The sequence below is a fragment of the Venturia canescens genome, chromosome 4 (assembly GCF_019457755.1).
Source record: "Venturia canescens isolate UGA chromosome 4, ASM1945775v1, whole genome shotgun sequence".
Taxonomy (NCBI): Eukaryota; Metazoa; Arthropoda; class Insecta; order Hymenoptera; family Ichneumonidae; genus Venturia; species Venturia canescens.
This window is the reverse complement of record NC_057424.1, coordinates 23,795,106-23,816,581: the sequence shown is the minus strand read 5'-3', so window position 1 is coordinate 23,816,581 and position 21,476 is coordinate 23,795,106. Positions and strand designations below refer to the sequence as shown.

Genomic DNA, 21,476 nt, shown 5'->3' with positions numbered 1-21,476 from the left:
ATGCTCCGATTGTGGAGCATCGAATTTCCGAGTTTTTCCCTCTCCCCATCCCCTCTTGAGGACTACGAACAGTGTAAACGTTGGAATTTCACGTGTTTTTTCTTTCTTTTATAAATAAAAATTGGTTGGATGGATTTACGCAAAACCTTGTACACATATTTTACATACTCAGAAGTGCTGGAAAAAATTTTTTCCAATTTTTTTGATGTTATATTTCTGTCCAACGGTGTGTTGAAAATGGCACCGTTTTCAGCATGACGTAGACGTTTTTTTTTTTATCACTTTTGTCTTCTTCTTCTTTTATAAACAATTTTCTACTGAGAAATCCACGAAAATTGTGATTTTTTTTCTTCGAACGGTCGCCATTTTTTTCTAAACAACGCTTTGAAAATCCCCTACGTCATGCGACAGCTGATAGCACATATTTTAAGAATCTTTTTGTTTTTTTGTCCTGAGATGTTCCATTTTTGAGATTTGCAGTCAACACCGATTCAAGGGGTGCCGTTCTCAAGACGCCATTGTATAAAAAAATTTTTTTTAAATTTTTTCCGGTACTTCTGAGTATGTAAAAGACGCGTACAAAGTTTTATTTAAATCCATCCGACCAAATATTATTTATTAAGTAAACAAAAAGCACTCCAAATTCCAGCGTTTACACTGTTCATAGCCCTTAATCAGAGACATCGCTCCGTGAAGCTTTTTCCCAACCCGTCCAGGAGAAAAAATACGTTATCGAAAGATATGCAAATTCATATTTCAAACATGAATTTCAATGAAATAAATAAACGATGCGTTATTGACGGCGAGAAAAATAAAGAAAAAACTGAAAAACGAATAAACCTCAAGTGAGTGTTCACAAAGGTAGTTACACTCGTTAGAACTTTTTGTTCTGGTAGACAGAAAATGGTAAAAAGTAGGATTCGTAATAGGGGGGGGGGGGGGGGGGGGGAATTGGTATCCAACGGAACGGAGACGTTTTTAAAATATTTTCATGTATTAACTCGAAGATTACGACGGCACTGGAAACGTGAACGTTATTCTCAAGCTCGTCGTCGTGCTCCCTATAATAATTGAATAATTGAAACTAATTATTAATTTCCATGTTATTTCTTTCTCGACGATGAAATAATCACGAATCTTCGTTATCATTTAAATGATAATGGTCAGAAAATTTTCTAAAATATAATGAACGCGAATGTAAATGCGATGAAGAATTAATGAAAAGAAGATTGGAAGAAAAAATGACGAATGATGGAATCGCGGTGATAAGTTCGAAGCGCTTTCGTGGCGGACAAAGATACGAGGGTATAACCTCGAATTTTCATGACCTCTCAACATTTAAAATGGCTCGACGAGAGTTTCCTTCTTTCTGCTTTACTCGATATACAACATTTCATTGTTATTATTAATATTAATTTCCACGATATATGTATATGTGTGTCGCGTTTGACGCAGCATGTGCATACACAGATTAGGTGAGAAAATATTTCACATTGACACACGATTGGCACCATTCTTATATCCTCGTGCAAGATTTTTTAAACTCTTTTTTTCTTTCCTCTATACTATTAACTTTTCACAAAGAAATATGAATTAAAATTCAATAATAAAATTATCGCAAATTACAAATTCTCGGCATTGTATTTCCAAGTTTCCATTCTCCACATACACACATGCAACAGGGATAAGCTGCATCGTCAAAATGTAACGAAAAACGTTTTCATCGTTTCTCAGAGACAGCCAGCCAGTTTTTTCGCAAGCTTTTTCTAAAAGAATTAAAGAAAATTTTTTAACCGATTCAGACAGCTCGAACGTTCATCGAAACAATGGGGATTGCACGAAACGAATCGCTTCGTTTCAACCATACGAACATCGCCACACAGGCAGACACACACACACAGTAAAATTTCAAATTTTTAAATACGCACGAAAGATCGTGATAATGCAGGCAGAATTGACGAGAATTCATCGTTACCCATACGGCTCCTATTGTCTTGAAATTTTTTCTTTTCCCATATACATATTCGTGTACAGTCCAATCCCTTTGTAAGCCTGTTTGGGAAATTTAACGGCCCCCCCCCCCCCCCCCCCCGCCCATTATAACGCGCCGTCAAATCCGCTTTAAGCACGAGGTTTATTATATATCTATATATAATACTATAATTGATATATTATAAAATATATATAATAATACAAATCGATTTGAAGTTAGAAATTTGCTCTGGGCTTTAATTAAAGACCGCTACGCACCCTACCATAATATTGCACATTATTGCAGAATATTAATATTGTGCAATATTATTGAAAGTGTATGGAGCGTCTAATATTTAAACTCGCTCAAAATCATGTTCAATCATTGCCCAATGTTTCAATACTATTCTTACACGTTAAATAATATTGCGCAATAGAAATATTGTGCAATATTATTGTAGGGTGTAGCAACCCTAAGAGACAGTTGGACGCAAACCTCAAAAATGATTCAAAGTGGGGGAAGCTCTCTGCGTCGAAAACAGGGAAGAGGCTTATAGCGGTCAGGCTTATAAGGGGATTCGACTGTACTTTAATGCCTATAGTCCATATATATTTTTTGGATTTTTTGATATACGGTATGCATATATGTTTTTATAGCTTGTCTGTGATTTAATGGGTATTGATATCGAGTGATCCTCCTTTGATTCTTCATACTCCGAAGCTTCTTCTTTCAGCTCAAAGGCAGTTCGTTCTCATTGAAATATTTCTTATACTTTTGGAGCACAACTCTTGTTTGTATCACCGATATGCCAGTTGTATGCCGTATATAATTTGATGAAATATCTCTCTGCGTTTAATTCTTGAGAAAAGTGAAACTTTGGAGGTTTTCCCGAACGAAGCATACAGGTTCATCAAAATGAAAGGACTCAGCTTCGGGTGCGAGTGACACGATCCCTTTGTCCCTTTTGATACACTTCTTTCAGATCTAACAGCCAACTCTCGATGTTGTGAATTTTAGGATTTTTTGCGGCCCTGCGACTCCTTATGTGTGACATGATTATATTTAGCGAGCGGAGGCTTGAGAAATAATAATAATTCTCCGCTAGGAGCTTGCAAGTGAATTGTCATTTTTCTCAAAGGCTCTGGCTCGAAATTTCTGTTAAAAAATATTGTTGTTCGGGTAGATCGTTTGAAAGTATTTGGAAGATACAAAAATTCCATTGAATAAGAATGGTTCACTGAATCAGGGCTATGAGAAATACCTTTGGATATAAGAAATTGAAGGTACAGCGAATCCGATAAAAGGAAAGGAAGCACCGCTAGCATTTGGCTACTTTCTGCACAAACACAATTTCCAAAATCGACCACAAAAAGAGGTGGCTGGATCGTCAAACGGCACAGATATCATGTCCTCGTTCGGTCTTCTATCAGGCTCTTTCGCGCCCTCACTAATTTTGTTACATCGACCGATAGGGGCCCTGGAGCTTAAGAAATTGTATAACGAGGGAAGGACCTCCGGCAACAATTTCAGCAGGTATCTGCGAAAGAGGACAATTTTCAATGGACATAATACTGAGATTCGTGCAAAGCGCGAGCTCGAAAGGTAAATTGTGTAAATTAGCATTATCGTTGATGTAGAGAGAATCAAGATTCTCGAGGGTGCCAATTTCTTCAGGTAGATAAGTCAGATTATTTTCACCGATGCTTAAATGAGTCAAATTCACCAGATGACCGATAGCTCTTGGTAAACAAGCAAGTTGATTAGATTGGAGTATCAACTTTTGGAGATCACGAAGGAAACCAATCTCGTTGGGCAGCGCTTCGATCTTGTTCTCTTCGAGATCGAGAACACGAAGTTTACGCAAGTTCGATATACTTGCGGGTATACGTTTGAGAAGATTGTTGGAGAGTATGAGAATTTCGAGGCTTTGCAGGCACTGTATGTCGTCAGGTATTTTAGTCAATTGATTCGTACCAAGATTGAGCTCCACCATGTGGACCCAAGCGCCAATATCCAGCGGTAAAGCAGTCAATTGATTCTCCTTCATGTTGAGCTTGGTAAGATTTTTGGCTCTGGAGAATATTCCATATGGTATCTTGTCAATTTGATTGTGTTCGAGGTTGATGGAATAAACGTTCGTGAATTGGGAGGGTCCCCCGGACGGATAAGCAGCAAAGGCGTTTCTGGAGAGCGTAATGGTTTTCAAATCGGGGAGACTGGAGAGAAGGCCCTCCGGGAGTTGAGATACCTGATTACCCTCCACGCTGAATTCATCCATTAATTTGCAGTTAGCCAGAGATTTAGGAATGGAGGAAAGCCGATTGTAACGAAGTCCCAGTCTCGTCACTGCCGTTAAATTACCAATTGTTTCTGGAATATCGAGGAGCTCGTTGTGCTGCAGGTCCAGAGTGGAAAGTTGTATGCAATTGCCAATCTCTTCCGGCAAATGTTCCAGATGATTGTGGGAAACGTCAAAAGTTATGAGATTAACGAGTTTGCCTATGCCGGCGGGCAAACCTTTTATTTTATTTTCCCGCAAGCTCAACATTGTCAGATTAGTGAGGTTACGAATGTTTTCGCTGACATATCTGACACGGTTGAAGCGCAAGAACAGAGTAGTTAGAGAAGTTAGCTTGTAAACAACGTCGGGTATTTCGTTGAGCTTGTTGTGCCTGAGGTCCAGAACTTTGAGGTGTTTCAGATTTTCCAGCGAGTCAGGTAGACTCGTGAGGGAATTTTCGCTGAGGGCTAGAGTCTTTAAATTTGTCAAGCAACCAATTTCAGGAGGTAAGGTCGCCAGTTTGTTGCCGTAGAGATAAAATTCTTCTAGCAGCGACAAATCTCGTACGGTATTTGGAAGATTCGTGATGCTGGATTTACTGAGATCCAGGCGGGTCACACACTCGTCTCGACATCTTATAAATTCCTTAGCGACGTCCAAGTCAGCCTGAATGGGTTTACACTTTTTAGCCGTGGGCTTTGGTTTATTGGACTCGGGATGTTTGACCGTGACTGTTTTTTTCGTTTCCGATGTTGATATCGAAGCGGCCGATAACTTTTTCTCCTTCGCGTGCTCCTTCATAGCTTCGCCTGAGCGTATTACTTCGAGAGCTTCGGGCATCTCGACGCCGGCGGAACAAGTTGTGAGACCGCAGTCCTCGAGATACTCAGGAATGTCTTGTTCCTTCATGTAAAAATTCGTAAGATTATCGTGAGTATCGGCTCTGTCCGTTTTTGCCTCGGACAGGCACACCGTCGAAATGTTACCCACACCCGTTCGGTGCTTACTCGACTTTTTCATAATACACTCTACGATACTCGATACACTCTCCTCTTCGTTCTATTTTTTCAAAAAAAAAACCAATTCACTTGTTTTCTAAACTCTCACTTCTTGCTGAAACGTTTTTTATTTTTACTTCGTTGTTGTTTTTCCCACTCTGAAATATTCAATTGCTTTGTCACTGGCACCGGGGAACACTGTACAGCATCAACATATAGTACACGATTATTCTTTACTCAATGTTTTTTTTTTCTTTCAACTCGTCAATATCACGGCATCACGTATTCATTTTTTTTATTAAAACTTGCACTTTCGAAGTATTGACATTATCGATGATTTAACACACACTCGTGGCGCAAACGCGAGATACGCGAAAGAAATTTTTATTTTTGTTTGCATGTGTTTGTGTGCGAGTGAGTGTGAGTGCGAGTATTATATACACAGACGTAATCATAAGAACCTACGGACGGAGCGTAACTTACGGGTCAGCCAAGTTGGTGAAGTTAGCGGTAAGGGGAAGAGAGCTGTCCTTTTTCATACGCACTCCATCGCTATCTTTTCGAGGCGACTATAACCTCGGAAAACTTCGGGTCGCCGAAAATAGCCGAAGTCGCCGAAGTGATGAGCTGTGTGAGCTTTTATTTTGATACAAGAACCTCCGTGAACTTGACCGACTGACTTTGGATTTTTTATACATTTTTTGAATGTATATCTACGTTTGTCTGTCTGGATCACGTCTAGATAGATGTTAGAAATTGAAAACTCGGAAACAAAAATCCTTGTGAAACAGCTGAGATTTTTTTCAATTTGAAGATTCATCCAGATATCGACCGAGTCTCGATCGGGAGATATTTTTTGTCGCCGATTTAGTCGCCAATCTTATTATAGTGCATAGAAAAATGACTTTGAGTACGTCCATTCATTGTCTAGCCGAATATTCTCTAGAAAGGCTGTAAAGAAAAAATATACCAACAACAAACTTAGCAGGTTAGCAGCACGGCAGTGCAGTTGACTTCATAACGATCAATAGACAACCCCATACACAACACACCGCATCTCCGCCATTTTAAAGTCGATATCAGTATAATTGCGAGCGTTTGGTCGATATCTTGCAATGACGACGACGACACGATAGAGAGGAGCGAGCGAGATTATCATCCGAACAGCGATCAGCGAGGAATTCAAGTTCGATATATTCGTAGAAATAAATATATAATGTCGTAAGTTCGATTTGAAAGCCGGGGTGCTCCGTTAGTCGTGTGTATTTGGTATACATGTGCGCGTTTGAGAGATATCGCATCGAGAATGTTTTTCAGCAGCGGTAAAGTCGTGATCGAACTTGAAAATTATACGACAAATAAACAATGTTTTACCGGAAAACAATTGTGTGTTTCAATTATAAAACTTCAAATGGAGCACAGAGTTTTTTAAAGGAGATCAAGAGTAAACATAAACTGGTAAATACGTGATTCAATAAAAATATTCCAATACACAAAGCAATTAATCTGTTACTCTATAATATTTATATTGGTAAAATATCAGGATTGAATCGCTGTTTTTTTTTTTTTTCAACTGTGTGAAATTTTAGGAACAACAACAATTGTTATCAAGGACAATTGACTTGTGGATCCGGTAAACCAAAATATTCAAGCTCAGCAAGATGGATACAACTAAACAATTGAAATCTGCACATGATAGTATGAGAGAAATGGTGGAAGAAGAAAACAACAAGAATGATGTGAAAGTTTCTATTATAGCAAAAATGATGGAAGAAAAACATACTTATACTTATAAAAAGCTAGTTGTGCCTATTTCCATGCGAAGTATATATTGGAAATTTTTTGGTTTTCCTGCTACGGAAGAGGGCGATATATTGACCAAAGTCAAAATTGTTTGCATACTGTGCAAAACTCAAATTGCTTATAACAGAAATACAAGCAATTTGCGTATGCATCTCCAAAACAAACATGCCCAAGAGCTCTCAGATTTGGAAGCTGGTACACCGCCAAAAAAAATTATTTTGACACAGGAGGCCAGAGATAAAAGAGCTCAGAAGCGTATGATCAAAGCCGGACTCAACGCTACTCAACATATTTATACCACTAGCGCCGATGGAACAGTTCAAATTGACGGAGATCTTCAATTTGTCACTGATCCTAATATTAGTCTATCTAGCATGGAAGATGACATAGGTGAGATTGGTATTGATTCATTGATGGAATTTTGTGTTATTCGAGTTTGCACGATTCAAACCAAATGAAGGTATTGTTTTACCATTATCGACCGATTTTCCATCATTGAGTTTCAAGTACTTTAATATTTTTTTGATCAATTTTACAAAAACAAGATATAATTCAAATTGAATAGCAGCAACAGTTTGATATTTATTGAATAAATTGTGTAACAAAAAGTATGCTGCTACATAAAAATATTGAGGAATTTGGAAAACAATGTTAAATCTTCATTCAAAGATAACCCGTTGGACATTTCGAACATGGATGGCAAAGCGGTATCGGATGCAATCACCGAGTTCATTGTAATGGACCTCCAGTTACCAGAAGTTGTGGAAGGACGAGGTTTCCAGAGACTGGTCGCGACTCTCCGTTCACCGTGTGAAATTCCAAGCAAAAATAAATTGGAAGATGAATTAATACCGAAAGTATACGAGACTTTTCGTGAATCTGTGGCAGCGAATTTAGCGTGTGTAAACGGAGAATTTGGTCTGGCGGTTGAAGAATGGCGATCAAATTCCGGAGAATATTTCGTCACGCTGTCGCTGTATTATCAAAACGTGGACGAGGCCATTCTGGAGTGTAAAGTTTTGACCACTCTCCATGCACCTTTGGATTGGGGAGAGACTCAGTGGAGCAGCGTTATAGATTCCACGCTTCTCGATTGGGATTTAAGAATAGAAAGAATCACGGCTGCTGTCGTTGCGACTTCGCGGCCCGAATTACTGGCGTCTTTGTCAAATCGAGGTTTAGCTCTGGTACCCTGTCTTTTGCATACTTTACAAGTCTGTGCCCAAGCTTGCTTCGAAAACGCTGACGTCGCGATTACGCTTTCAAAATGTCGAACGACGATTGGAGTAATCGCGAGTCACGGGAGCGCATCGACGGATTTGAACGTCCAAGAACAGCTACTTGAGGTATCATATATTGTGATTACGATTCTCTTGATCGGCTACTACTGAAAATTGCGAGAATAAATCCAACCCAATGTTTCCATTATTTTTCCAGTTAGAAGAGAATGCAATGCTCATGGATTATCCAGCCGTTTGGACATCGACGTACAATATGCTGGAGCAACTGATCCTCCGACGAAACATAATAACTTCGATACTGGAAAGCATGGAAGGCATAGATCGGGAAGCTATCGAACTTACGGAAGACCAATGGAAAATTATCGAGGATCTTGTCAACGTACTTGAACCGTTCAAGGTCACTATTATGACTCTGAGCGAAGAAAAAATGCCACTCATATCACTTTTAAAACCTCTGCTGTGGCAATTGGTATCCTCACACCTCAAGGTTAAGGACGATGATAGCGAAATCGCCAAATCGTTCAAAGAATCGCTCTCCGATATGCTCTGTGAACGTTATGCCGATAGTAACGTCACGCTATTATTGCAAATCGCCACCACTCTTGATCCCAGGTAACTCGTGGAAATTATTTTTAAAAATACAACGTCGGTCGTATACAGTCTTAATACATGAAACAGCAAGAGCAATAAAAGAAAAAAATTGGCTGTTTTCCTCACGAGACACGATCGATACTGAGAAACAATCCAGGATTTTATTCTATACCATTCGATATATTTGTTCGAGAATGACACAAATTGTACAAAATTTGTAAAATCAAATGAAATGCTGTGAGAAATTTTAGAACCTTCGAACATTTTTTAGGATTTCGAAAAATTTTTTCGACTATACTTAACTTCTCCAGGGTATTCGAAGATGGGTTGGAAAAGTCATTCGGCAGTGTGGTTTCCAACTTGTATTGAAAATAGAAAATAACTTATTCGTTTTTAATTGACTGAGAGTTGTTCGGTAATTGCGTAACTTGTCAACAGATTTAAACAACTGCCGTACGCCCCGGATGAGGATAAGAACATGGTTAATGGGCCGATAAAAGAGATGTTAACGAAGCTCGTATTGGAAGAGACTGGTGAGCAAATCGAGGTGAAACCAGAGGAAGGTTCGGCAACAAAAAAGAGTCGTTTATCGGGAATGGCACTTTTGTTAGGTGGACTTTGTGCGGTGAAAAGCGGAATGCCTGCGGAGGAGAAAGCAAATCTTGAACTAGTGCAGTATCAATCCGAAGCAACGGCCCCTCTTGATTGTTGTCCATTGCAATGGTGGGCCAAGACTTCAGTCAAGTGTCCGAATCTCGGGAAATTAGCTAGACGTTACAATTGTGTGCCCGCTTGTTGCGCTCCCCCTTCGAGAATTCCGGCTGAAACGCAAGTCCTTTATGACACTAGAAGAGCTGCTTTGCCTTCACATTTAGTCAACAAATTATTATTCCTGCACGGTAATCACGCAGTTTGAGAGTAAAAGAACGAAGATTTACGAGCTCTTCTATAAACGAGATATGAAAAAGTATTTCATCACGGAAATACTAAAATCGAAGCTACTCGGCAATTTGTGAGAATAAAACCAGGTTCCAAATTGCTCTTTTACTTGAGATTCGCCTTATCGTTTGAAAATAATTGAATTTTCTCCGCCATGTGTTTGACACGTGTCAAACATGGTTTGACGTGTTATCAGAAATTTGTTTCATTTGAAATTTATTGATTGATTCATTTCAAGGTAAGAAGATGAATTTAGTGGCTCTAGAAGAATTTTATCTTCCTTATAACCAGACCGTTTAAATTTTTCTCTCATAAAATAACGAAACCTTACTTTATTTTGGCACTTTATCAATTTACACCAAAGTTGTACCTCACTAGACTTAAACGATCATATTAAATTTTTAATTCTACGAATCTAACAAAAAATGAGTTGCCAGATAGTTTGTAAATATCATGATTATATCTGCACTGGTCTATGCTTTGATTTTAACGTCCATAGCTTGGAAAGCTGTATACGTTGTGTGAGAAAAATGATTACGTTCATTTTCATTGCTACTTTCAAAACATAATTCTATCTTTTACTCTCCTCTCAGAAATTGCAAATCAGTACAAGAATCTGATTTTAATACGTAGCTATAACGACGTAGGACGATTAGAAGAAATGAACGATATTGTAAAATAATCTGATGAAAACAGAAAACAGAAGAATGTATCAAAAACATGAAATCAATTTTTTACAAAAAGTTCAATAAACATTTTGGAATATACTAATCGAGTAATAATTAGTTTTCAGGTTCAGATGGCCATTGTTATTATTGTTACAACAGCTTGAGGCTTTCACATTGATCCCATGTAGTGTTTCAGCCTCAGATTTGGTTTCAGTCTATTGCTAATATACCGAAACACGACGTCCATCGGGAGGTTTAAATTTTCGAGTAATAATTGGCGTGTGATTAAAAATATTCAATTCGTTTTCGATTTATATCCAGGTGATGATTAACAGAAAAGTCTTCAAGAAGCATTTAGTTGATTTTGCATCCAGCCAGAACCCTCGTAGAATCTAGGATCGCCAATTCGTAACGACGCACGTTTATAAAAATAATAATACAGGACCGAAACTGGAAAAAATGGCAACGAATTATTTAATAATCGATCTTTTCAATGAATATAATAAAAAATTGTAAAACCTGTTTTGTGCGTCGAGTATAGAGAATGAAAGCCTTTTGTCCAATAATTTTCGAGGGGATGATGCCAGTGAAGAGTCATGTGCCATGTGTGAAGACCGATACTCAATATTATGTAAATAACGCAGAGTACAAGAGTCGTGCGGAATCTCACATACAAAAGTTGTATCAAACCAGCCTAAGACAATTTTTATATCGAATATTAAAAATATAAAAAATTTAAATAAAACAATTTTGAAACTATGAAAACATGATCTAGGTAATCCAGATATTAATTATGAGGCGCGATACATATTTTCGAAATGTAATTCAAAAAAAGTACCTGAAAAATATACGTTGAGAAGAAATTGATGAGCAGTATAGTCAGAGCAACAATCAAGCAAAAATCTTGAGCGCTGAAAAAAAAACAGATGATTTTAAACAGTGACAATCGTGGTTGCAAGAAATATAGTGGAAAAATGTTAACATACACGTAAAGTGCGAGGATATCGACAGGATTTGATCTCGCAAAGCTTGAAAACGAGTTAACACAAATGTCGAACAACAAAAGTATGTACTGCAGGACAACGATCGCGGGGTATTGTTTTGAACTCGAAATATTCATTTAATCGTTCCAATTAACAAAAAACGTTATGTGCCGAAAAGTTTGGATTTCGAGAAGAAACAATACTGCTTGTTGTGTGGTATTTGAAAAGTCGTTGTCATGGAAACTGGTGACTCAATTTTACCGCATAGATACTAGAGATACTAGAGGGTCAAAATTCAAAGCGTTGAGAACAATTTCCACTTTCGTGCTTTCGATTGACTATTATTCACGTCTGTTCCGTCGCGGCGCTGACGTCGCATTTGTCGACTGGGGACACAAGGACACAAGCATGGGTCGAACTCCAAAATAACGAATCTGTCACATTTTTAACAAAGGAAACTTTTAGAATTTACTCCAGGAATATAATTCTTATACGATTTGACAAAAAAAATTACCTGGATAAAATATTGCATCGTCGGAAGAATACGAGAGTTCAAAGTTATGATACACGAATAATGTTATAACTTGCCTCTGTTCCGATGATCAGCTGATCGCAACCGATATCAATAGAATCATCGATACGAAGCTTTCGAACGTTACAATCCGAAGAATTTCTATTTGGAAACCACACAAGATTATCGATAGACCACGTAAATAAAGCATACTTTCTATTCATTTAAAATAAAGTTTAAATATTTGGAATCCACAAACTGACTGAATTTGAAAAAGTTGCAGATCAATGCTGAGATCCTTCTCTAAGCGAATCAATTGGAATTACAAAAAGTTGAAAAATCTTGTTCCACAATTCATTTGTCGTGCTGAATTCAGCCAGAGTGGAGAGACAAAAATGGTTAAGTATTTAAAACAAGAAGAAGCTAGCAATATTGACCAGGATTTGTTTAACAAGTGTAAATTCAGCGTGGACCAATTGATGGAATTAGCTGGTCAAAGTTGTGCAATAGCAATTGCAAAGTGTTATCCCACTTTGAAAGGATCCAAAAAGGTCTTGGTTTGTTGCGGTCCAGGTAACAACGGAGGAGATGGTTTAGTATGCGCCAGGCATCTCGCTCTTTTGGGCTACGAGCCTCGAGTCTATTGTCCCAAGAAACCAAAAACTATTCTCCAAGAGAATCTTCTGCATCAGTGCAAGGAAAATGACATTGCTGTCCTTGAGAGCGTAGAGGATTTTGCTACGGCCAACGAATACATGCTAGTGGTCGACGCACTTTTTGGATTCAGTTTCAAGCCACCAATTAGAAATGAATTTATACCGATCATTGATTTTCTTAAAAAGACTAATATTCCTATATGCAGTATCGATATCCCATCTGGCTGGCACGTTGAAACTGGGCCATCCATCAAAGACGATATAAAACCTGAAATGCTCGTTTCTTTGACAGCTCCAAAATTATGTGCAAAATACTTCAACGGTAAATATCACTATCTAGGAGGACGGTTCATACCAAAGAAAATGCAACTCGAATATGGGCTTGATTTACCTGCATATCCTGGTACCGAGCTCGTTGTACTATTGTAAAAAACTTATTGTTGATAGTACGGCTTTCTATCGTTCTGTAACGAAGCAAGCAAGGGACGAAAGAACACATATCGATGGAGCTATTCCGATCAATCGGTAATGCAGATTTCGATTGTCGATAACGTGGTGTTGGTAACGTTGTTCTGCACGAGGTTTTCAAATAAAGTCCTCTACGGATGCCGAATCGTCTGCTAACTGGGTATTTTGAGATGAAAGAATATCAATATTCGATAAGGAAGAGCATGCGGCTTTGACAGAATCACTTGAAGGAATGAGCTGATTCGGAATTCCACCGCTGGCTGACTTCGTCAAAAAGAGTTTTTCATGTTATAAATTATCGAGAATTCTATACATAAAAAATATTCAAAAACACTAATAAAATCTACTAACGGTTATTGAATATCTATTATTTTCCTCAAAAACATCAAACGGTTGTAAGAAGTATATTGAATTTTATTCAAGCGCATGACATTTTATTATTTTTTCTTTTTATATCGGTAAACTGTACGAAAAAGAAGTCACACAAAATGTGGCGAAAAAACAAATGAGTATTGCGTCATTAAATTGGCAATGTGTACAGGTTGCAACTACCACACTTTCGAAAGATCTATATGTATGTATAATTATATAATTACATTCTAAACGTACATCGTACTGGACATTCGATCCGATGCACGCAACGTAATATCAGCTGAGGCGATATTGTAGAAAAAAAGTACGAAAAATTCGAATGAAAAAAAAGTAACGTGGAATGAAAGTTTACAGGTTATAGTGCTACAAAGTTTTCTAACACGTATTTTTGTTCTAACGTTGCTTTCTTTTGTCTTTACTTCCGGCTACTGCACATTGAAAAAAATACGTCAAATAAGGTTTATCGAACCGCAGGTTAAATTAGAACGAACTACTTGGACAATTACATTGGCAAAAAAACTAACCTATAACGTTTGTTTTTATCTTAAATCAATAACTGCTCGTAATATTGAAGAACGTACTGATTTATTTGCTTCGATCAACAAGCCTCGATAAAATAAATTTATTTAAATTTTGATTGGTCTTAAAAATATATATCGAAAAGAGAAGAAAAAAAAAACAATTGAATCTTCGTATTGAGTAATTAACCGATAAACGTACTACACACACACACACACGTGGCCGGTATAATTGTACGTGATATTTTTTTATTTTCAATAAAATATATTACATGCGAACGAATAACACAATGGGCACCCGAAGATCTTGGCAAAAATACAATCAGTACCTTCAAATTCGGGTTAGTAGCCTTCAAACTCTGCTCGAGTTTTGTGAGCTTTACTTTTAAATACACGCAAATCCCGCAATATATTGGTTTCCTTCGTTTTTTTACTTTGTTCTGTTTCCTTCTTTTCTTTCGTATTTATTTATTTTTTTTTTAATTTTTCGTTAGTCTTAAGAACTGACATTACAGCGCGCTAGATCCGTTTTCCAAAACTGCATTTTCCCTGCAGAAAAAAGGCACGAACTGGCGGAATAGTCGGCCTAACTGTATAATATTTTCATTTATTTATTATGGATGGAACTTTGTCACAATACAATATTATTTTTTCTTCTATGTTTTTTGTTTTTTTGTTTTTTTGTTTTTTTTTTTTTTTTAATCCTTATCTCACAGTAACAAATACGACGTTCAAAAGGTAAGCATTCGTGCATCCCTAATTCTTTAAATTCATCGTTGGAAGTTAGCTACGTAGTGTGAACACAGCTCCAACTCTAGCTCCTTCCCGATTTAATTCGAAGGGGAATAAATTCCGTACTCACGAAAGACACTGAACAATTTTGCAGTTTGTTCTATATTTTCTTAGTCCTTGAATAAAAAATAAAATTCCGAACTTTACGCGAAGCGCCCGAATCGTTTCGTTGTAAATGGAGAATCAAGCGTCACTCCCTTCCGCTCGGATCTAATTTTCCACGAGTAAAATTTTGAATATTTATCCACATTAATATTGCCAAAATACATGAATTTTTTCGCCTCTCCCGTTCTCTCGTATTTTCTTCACTTTTACAACAATGTGACAACTCAAATGGAGGAAAAGCCGAATTCTTTTTTTTCAATCTCAATCCAAATTTTCTGGGACTCTGCCGACACTACATGGCTAGCCCCCCCCCCCCCCCCCCCGTTCCATCATTTTTCTTCTTACTTCCTAACTAATCTTCTCTCCTCTCGTCTCAGAGTCAGCGAGTACGTATTGCATTATCATTCTCATCGTTATCATTCTCCATATTGTTAATTCAATGGCAATTACACGTTATTTATAATTTTTTTCCTCAAATCTATATAATATATTTATATATATTTATATATACGAATTTTTATTTTTATTTTTTTTTGTAAATTTATTTATATATATATATATATATATTATATATATTTATACCTTTTATTTCTACGTGTATACTATGCTGTATCGTTACGGTTCAAAGTGTCTAAGTGAAACGGTATATTCGTTTGTTTTTTTTTGTTTTTTTTGTTGTTTTTTTTTTTGGTTTTTTTTATTGTCCGTGGTATCGAATAGTATTATACATTTTTGTTATCCATTTTGGTACTTATGTCTACATATATTTTATATGTATATACACATATACTCAATTATTTATATATATATACACATATATATGTATACATAGTCATGGAAAGCTCAATTGCATGACAATCCGGTTTCACTGTTTATAATTGGAAGTCACAAGGTAGATTTAATTAATTTTTGTTTTCTCTCGAATCGCGCGAAGCTTATTTTGTTATCGAAACTTCCGAAAGAGCCATACACCCGTTCCCCGGATGGGGGAGATTCGGTGCAACGAGGTATCGAAAGCTGTGGTGCCTGTGCATATTAAGGCAGACCGCGGATCACGAAGACCGCCGTCACGTGCATTAAAAAATAAGATGATTGTGAAAGAAAAATATAAAAATCATAATAATGGTATTTTATGAAAGAAACGAAGTCTTATTTTGCTAGTTCGAAGATCTCGATGCACCGAATCGTATCAATTGGAATCCCCCCCCTTCCCCCCCCTCTCTACTTTTTCCGTGGTTGTTTTTTTTCATTTTCCAGTAGAATATCGCATCGAAAAAAAACAGCCTACCTCCGATATTAAACTCGCTTTTTCGTCGGTACTATTTGGCAACTAGGCAAGCTCGGTCGTTCACGGAAGGCATCGTATGGTGCTTTTTATTTATTTTATTATTTATTTTATCCTTTTTTTTTCTTCTTCTTCTCTTATTAAATCGTTGCTTTAACAATCGTAAAAATTTTCCCATCTTATTTCGTTCATCCATCACTTCGTTTTGCTTCTTCTTTGTTATCGTGTTTTTTTTTCTTTTTCGTTTTTCTTTTATTTTCACTTCATTTTAGGAATTAGACACGTGAAATGTTTTGCCAATACCGACGAGGGCGTAGGTTATTTGCTAGGCGTATTCGCCTCTTCAACTTTGCTTCATTTAGTTTAGTTCGGGAAAAATTTAGCTCGCTTGAACGACGCAGCGTTCGCTTTTCGGTCTCATCCTTGTAAATATGCATTGGCAAATTGGTACATCAGCGACTACAGCGTCAAAATGTATTAGTACTTTTACGCCCTTCTTTCCTGCGAATATCGAAAAAAGAAAAAAAATCACATTCACTCGCGAATTTTCGTCGTTCGTATTGTTTTTCTTTTGTTTTCCTCTCGTCTCAACACCTTTATTCCTTTATTTCGTTGTCAATCTTTTGAGATGCGGCTGTCAAGCCCGAAACGATGGCAAAATGTTGCTCGCTCATTTGTCATCGAAGAAGATACAAATAGCCCTACAGTACAGACCTCCTAGTTTTTGGTCTAGCCGTAAAATTCGCTTCAGCATTCCCTCTCTCTCTCTCTCTCTCTCTTTATATTTTCCTCAATCGATCAATCATTTATTTTTATCTTTTCTCAAATATTTGAGGTATACGTAACGACTGCCGATTTATTGTCTTCATTTCTTTCAATCCGTGACGGCTCGATTTCAGTGTGTGTGTATATAGTTTTTTCATCAGTTATCATAACAGACTCTCGTCTCGAAAGCAACAAACGATCAAAGTTCGTAGGAACAGTGTGAGAAAAGTACGATTAAAACCAATTGATAAACGACAAAGGAACGTGGCGGTGGCAAAAAATCATCGGCAATTTTTTATAAATAAGTGAACGTTACAACAAATCAATAGAAAACGAATGATTAAAAAAATCTTAATTTCCTTATAAAATTCAAGCGCGTAATAAAATATTGTAGAGACAAAAACAAAAGAAAAGTAAAAAAACGATAATAACAATTTTTGTCGCGTCAAACACTTTCGGAAATATTGAGACAGCTATTCAGGAAGGACGAATGGACACGTATACCGAGAGGCATTCGTTGCTTTTCGCAAAATCACCGCGTTACTTCATAAAAATGCACTATAACGAGAATTCATCAACGGAGCAAACAGATTCGCTTCGTCTCTCTCGATTGTTCGTTCTTTTGGCACAATTACGTGAATCAATGGACGAAAATCATTGGAAAGTATGAGATACAGAAAACAAAAACTGGCCTTTCGTACCGACTCGACTGTATTGTATTTTTTGTCTTTGTCATAAGTGAGAGAGATAGTTTCAATAGAGACCTGTGTCGATCGCAAAACGATCATTTAAGTTCTATCGTATATAATATATTATAATTATATAAAAATATATTTCTTAAGTGTTAACACTATAATAATAAATGAGTATTATAAGCATCATATCTGCTTATTCGTAGGATGAATAATTATGTATGAACACGATGCCTGTCGCGGATAACCGAAGCTTCTACGTGAGGAAGTACAAGTTCAGCGTTATTATCATCATTGTTATCTTCTATCATTAAAATTATCATTATTCAATTAATTAATTAATTATTATTATTATCATTATCATTATTATTATCGTAATTGGTAGTTATTATCGTAATCGTGATTAATCTTTAAAACTCATTTTTCACCCCTCTCTGCTGGCTAATATTTTTGCCTCAATTGGCCTGGCAATTATACGCGGTTACCACAGTTATATATTTATCAATAACAATATCACTTATCACTTCTGGTACGTGTAAATAAAAAAAGACGAATAAACTGTTATAAAATACATTCTCGAGTATTATCATCTTTCGCAGAGACTTTTTGCGCGTTGCTCTCGTATCGCTTGCTTTTCTTTTTTTCTAGGCTTTTCGAACGAATTTATTTATATATAAATATATGTGTATATAATTAAAAAAAAAAAAAAAAAAAGAGCGAATAAAATTATACAAATGTCGTAATAATCATATAGCTTTAGTCATGGTATATTGTTGGAAGCATTTAATATCATGTTGAAAATTTTTTTTCCTCCTCAATCGGGACTCACGCGGGTTGTTCCCCTCGGAAAATCGATAATTGCTGTACCAGAGAAAATTCACCGGTTTCGTTATTTGCTTGTTCGTTTGTTTTTTTACCCAATTCGCGTCTACATATAAACATGTACATCGCATTTTTTGCATTGCGAGTGTAAAAAAGTTTTCCCGACTCGGGCTCCAATTCACTAGGAACGATAAAACTATTTTTGACTCTCTCGATTTTTGCATACACGGGAATGATCGGTAAAGAATAAAATGCACCTCTGTATTAATCGCGATTGTGAGTAAAAAAGAAGCCAAAAAACACGAGAGGATATATAAAATCTAATATTAAAAAAGAGAAGAAAGAAACGCGTTTTTACGGAATGTTTTATGACAAATAGGACCAATGGCATTTCGTTAAACGCGCGCGCTTGTGAACGCTCTCATTTTCTAAGTGACTTCGTCAACTTGCTATAAGTACGTATGACTGCTTGGTTATTCACGATTTTTGTGTTTTTTTGTCCCTGTCAAACGTTGAGAACAAAAACACTTGGAAAAATCACCTTCCAAATAAAAATTGTTTGAATCTAAATTCAATCATTCGTTGCATATGTGTCCCGAGTATTGAAAAAAAAGAGCCATTTTTTGAGACTCTGTTCCTCGTTCGTAAAAAAGCTCAGCGATAAATACTCTCTATTTTGTTTCGTTGGTCAATTTTTCACACCTGTTCTCGGTTAAAATCTCTGGCGATTTGAAATAATATCCTGCTTGAATATTTTTATTTACAAACGATTAGATTGAAGATAATAATATGCGAGACTCTCTCGGTAGGAATGTGTTTCGAACAATGAATTGCGATCGTTCCCGTATTTGCTACATCGTGTTTTTCTCCCGAAGCCGATACAAAATATAATCAGCTACGTAACTAAACAGAAAGGACTTGTATAGCTCGATGAACGATGAACGAATTCGTTGAAACATTTTACTCTGATAAATGAAAAGAAAAAAAAACACACGCATCGTCCAACGTGATTGCTCGAAAAAGTCGATGAAATTTTTCTCTTCCGTTCGTTCAGACAAGAGCTCATTGCATACGAAGGGAAACATTGAACAAGGATGGAAAGTTCTCGATCCTCACTCTTTCGTTCAGATCAGTTTTTAATCTCTATAATATTAACTCCAAATTTCGATTCGTCCTTCAACGCTTTTTCATTCTCACGCGTTTAGTATGATAATCTTAATGAAACAATTATAATTTTTATCAGTATGTATGCCTGCAATTCTAGGCCAGGAAACGAAGCTACGAAATCATCAGATTTTGAAAAAACGTCATTTTTTTGTTGTTTTATCCATTTTTTCCGTTAGTTATTAACCGATCGGGTCTTTCCGTGGCTCGTTCTCTTCGCATTTTTATTCCCTACATTTCGTCTTTTGGTAGCTTTCCCCTAACTTCATTGGTTTTCGTTTTAGAAGAAATAAACTCAAAAGAAGTGCGATATTTTTCACTAATTTGTTAATAATAAACAAAGTACTCGGAATCTCGTGTTCAAAACTATAAACTCAACATCAGAGGACTTTTCCACGTGTAACGGAACCTGTTACTTTTTTTGTCAAAATCACACTCTTTATTTCCTGGCCTATTCGCGAAATTGCCCGAGAACTTGTTGTTTTTTCTTTGTTTGCGGGAACCTTACTATCCTTACGTCAACTAATATTATTAATATAACTTTTATATTCTTAATTCCTCTTCGAAAAAGTATTGAGTTATTTTTATTTTTTTGTTTTGCGTTTTTCATATTTATCCTCATAAGTGAACGCCAGCGGCTCGTTTTCAAATACTCGCGTAATCGTCATTTCATTACTCCAGTTTCTTTTATTCTTTGTTTTCTCCTCACCTATACTCGCCACTCATCGAGCGAATCGTTGGCTAACAAATTTGTACATTTATTAGTTCTTATTATTGTCGTGGTATATATAATATTTTGTTAATAAAAATAATAAAATATTATGTATATTATATAATAGATTATTGCATTATGCATTTTTGGTACCGTTACGTGTTGTTTGTTGGCATTTTATCTTTCCTTTCTCCATCATCATTTTTACCCAGTTACTTTTTCCCCTTCTATAATATTCCCAGCGCAATAGGGCAACATTCATAACTTTGTTATGTTATACACGATCACGAATTATTGTTATTATTTTGTTATACAATTCGGAAACGCGTACGTGCGGCTGAGGTTTTTGGTTGCTTTGGCATTTGCGTGATGGTAAGTTCTCGGTGAACGGGTCTCCTTGAGAAAATGCTCTCTCCCCTATCTCGAATTGAAATTTTCTTTCATCTTGCTCCGTTCGTTTCGTAGGACGAAACTTTTTTCCGAAAACGAACATTACGACGTTTTCGTCGGTGCGCGTAAAGCTTAAATGCTAAGCCTCGAATGAGGAAGTTGCTACTTCCTTCTTCTGTGCTTTCATACGTACTTGGCTCGACGAGCGGACTTTTTATGTATATAATCATATCATATACATGCATATATACGTCAATTCGCCATCAGGGATGAACTAGAGACACACGAACTTGAAGTTTTTCAAGTCGTTCAAGATTTCTCTCGAGGATGGAATTTTTTGCTCTGGCCAACAAAGAATTTATGCAAAAGCCACCGACGACTACTTCATCCCTGACCAGAGAATAGTTATATATGTATAAATATATGAATTTTTTTGGCGATGTGCCGGAACGACGACGACGACGACGACGACGGCGACGACGACAAGAAATCGAGGCCTGAGATGATGCAGGAAGTCGTCACTATTCTCTGTACGGCTTGCAGTAGGAGTAACGATGGTTCATGTGCTGACTGTAGGAACCAGAATGGGAAAATCGCTTCAGGCACTTGGAACACTGGAAAGGTTTTTCACCGGTGTGAAGTCTCTTGTGTTCCGTAAGATGATGCTTGTGCTTAAATGCACGAGGACACTCCTCGCATTTGTAAGGCCTTTGACCTGCTCGACATAAGGATAAGAATTTCAAACAAA

At 36.8% G+C, this 21,476-nt stretch overlaps 5 protein-coding genes across 8 annotated transcripts in view; 2 read left to right on the top strand and 3 right to left on the bottom strand.

Moving 5' to 3' along the window:
• Positions 1–2,098: 2,098 nt before the first annotated feature.
• LOC122408698 (leucine-rich repeat protein soc-2 homolog) lies at positions 2,099–5,730 on the bottom strand. Its single transcript, XM_043415658.1, has one exon. It carries the CDS (start codon positions 5,271–5,273, stop codon positions 3,429–3,431), a length of 1,845 nt encoding a protein of 614 aa, XP_043271593.1. The 5' UTR covers positions 5,274–5,730; the 3' UTR covers positions 2,099–3,428.
• Positions 5,731–6,171: 441 nt separating this feature from the next.
• Positions 6,172–10,592, top strand: LOC122408696 (E3 SUMO-protein ligase ZBED1-like). 2 transcript variants are annotated; one of them, XM_043415656.1, is made up of 6 exons: positions 6,172–6,709; positions 6,841–7,444; positions 7,724–8,400; positions 8,492–8,907; positions 9,325–9,419; positions 9,498–10,592. In XM_043415656.1, the coding sequence occupies exons 2-6, from the start codon at positions 6,913–6,915 to the stop codon at positions 9,800–9,802; spliced, it is 2,025 nt and encodes a 674-aa protein (XP_043271591.1). In that variant the 5' UTR covers positions 6,172–6,709; positions 6,841–6,912; the 3' UTR covers positions 9,803–10,592. The 2 variants fall into 2 exon arrangements, with proteins under 2 accessions (XP_043271591.1, XP_043271589.1); XM_043415654.1 differs by having other exon boundaries at positions 6,178–6,709; positions 9,325–10,592.
• A 19-nt stretch (positions 10,593–10,611) lies between these two features.
• Positions 10,612–11,817, bottom strand: LOC122408704 (transmembrane protein 138). The gene is made up of 4 exons (XM_043415668.1): positions 11,480–11,817; positions 11,332–11,404; positions 11,013–11,187; positions 10,612–10,943 (listed from the first exon to the last, which is right to left on the bottom strand). Exons 1-4 carry the CDS (start codon positions 11,611–11,613, stop codon positions 10,837–10,839), a joined length of 489 nt encoding a protein of 162 aa, XP_043271603.1. The 5' UTR covers positions 11,614–11,817; the 3' UTR covers positions 10,612–10,836.
• A 27-nt stretch (positions 11,818–11,844) lies between these two features.
• Naxe (NAD(P)HX epimerase) lies at positions 11,845–13,467 on the top strand. 3 transcript variants are annotated; one of them, XM_043415662.1, is made up of 3 exons: positions 11,845–12,185; positions 12,265–12,965; positions 13,091–13,467. In XM_043415662.1, the coding sequence occupies exons 2-3, from the start codon at positions 12,275–12,277 to the stop codon at positions 13,111–13,113; spliced, it is 714 nt and encodes a 237-aa protein (XP_043271597.1). In that variant the 5' UTR covers positions 11,845–12,185; positions 12,265–12,274; the 3' UTR covers positions 13,114–13,467. The 3 variants fall into 3 exon arrangements, with proteins under 3 accessions (XP_043271597.1, XP_043271596.1, XP_043271595.1); XM_043415661.1 differs by having other exon boundaries at positions 12,271–13,467; XM_043415660.1 differs by having other exon boundaries at positions 12,265–13,467.
• A 40-nt stretch (positions 13,468–13,507) lies between these two features.
• zfh1 (Zn finger homeodomain 1) overlaps positions 13,508–21,476 on the bottom strand; it is a 29,838-nt gene continuing 21,869 nt past the window's right edge. The window contains exon 9 of the mRNA XM_043415649.1: positions 13,508–21,443. Within this exon, the coding sequence (XP_043271584.1) occupies positions 21,250–21,443 (194 nt within the window). The 3' untranslated portion in view covers positions 13,508–21,249. The remainder of the gene's footprint in view (positions 21,444–21,476) is intronic.

Bases quoted from the DNA above. Each gene is read 5' to 3' on its own strand.
- Naxe (XM_043415661.1), top strand. From the start codon at position 12,275: ATGCTGAGATCCTTCTCTAAGCGAATCAATTGGAATTACAAAAAGTTG.
- LOC122408704 (XM_043415668.1), bottom strand. From the start codon at position 11,613: ATGAATATTTCGAGTTCAAAACAATACCCCGCGATCGTTGTCCTGCAG. The intron at 11,405-11,479 runs GTATGTTAACAT...TTTTTTTTTCAG, and splicing joins GATATCCTCGCACTTTACGT to CGCTCAAGATTTTTGCTTGA. The intron at 10,944-11,012 runs GTTTTACAATTT...CATTTTTTCCAG, and splicing joins ATACTCGACGCACAAAACAG to TTTCGGTCCTGTATTATTAT.
- LOC122408698 (XM_043415658.1), bottom strand. From the start codon at position 5,273: ATGAAAAAGTCGAGTAAGCACCGAACGGGTGTGGGTAACATTTCGACG.
- LOC122408696 (XM_043415654.1), top strand. From the start codon at position 6,913: ATGGATACAACTAAACAATTGAAATCTGCACATGATAGTATGAGAGAA. The intron at 7,445-7,723 runs GTGAGATTGGTA...CTTCATTCAAAG, and splicing joins TAGCATGGAAGATGACATAG to ATAACCCGTTGGACATTTCG. The intron at 8,908-9,324 runs GTAACTCGTGGA...ACTTGTCAACAG, and splicing joins GCCACCACTCTTGATCCCAG to ATTTAAACAACTGCCGTACG.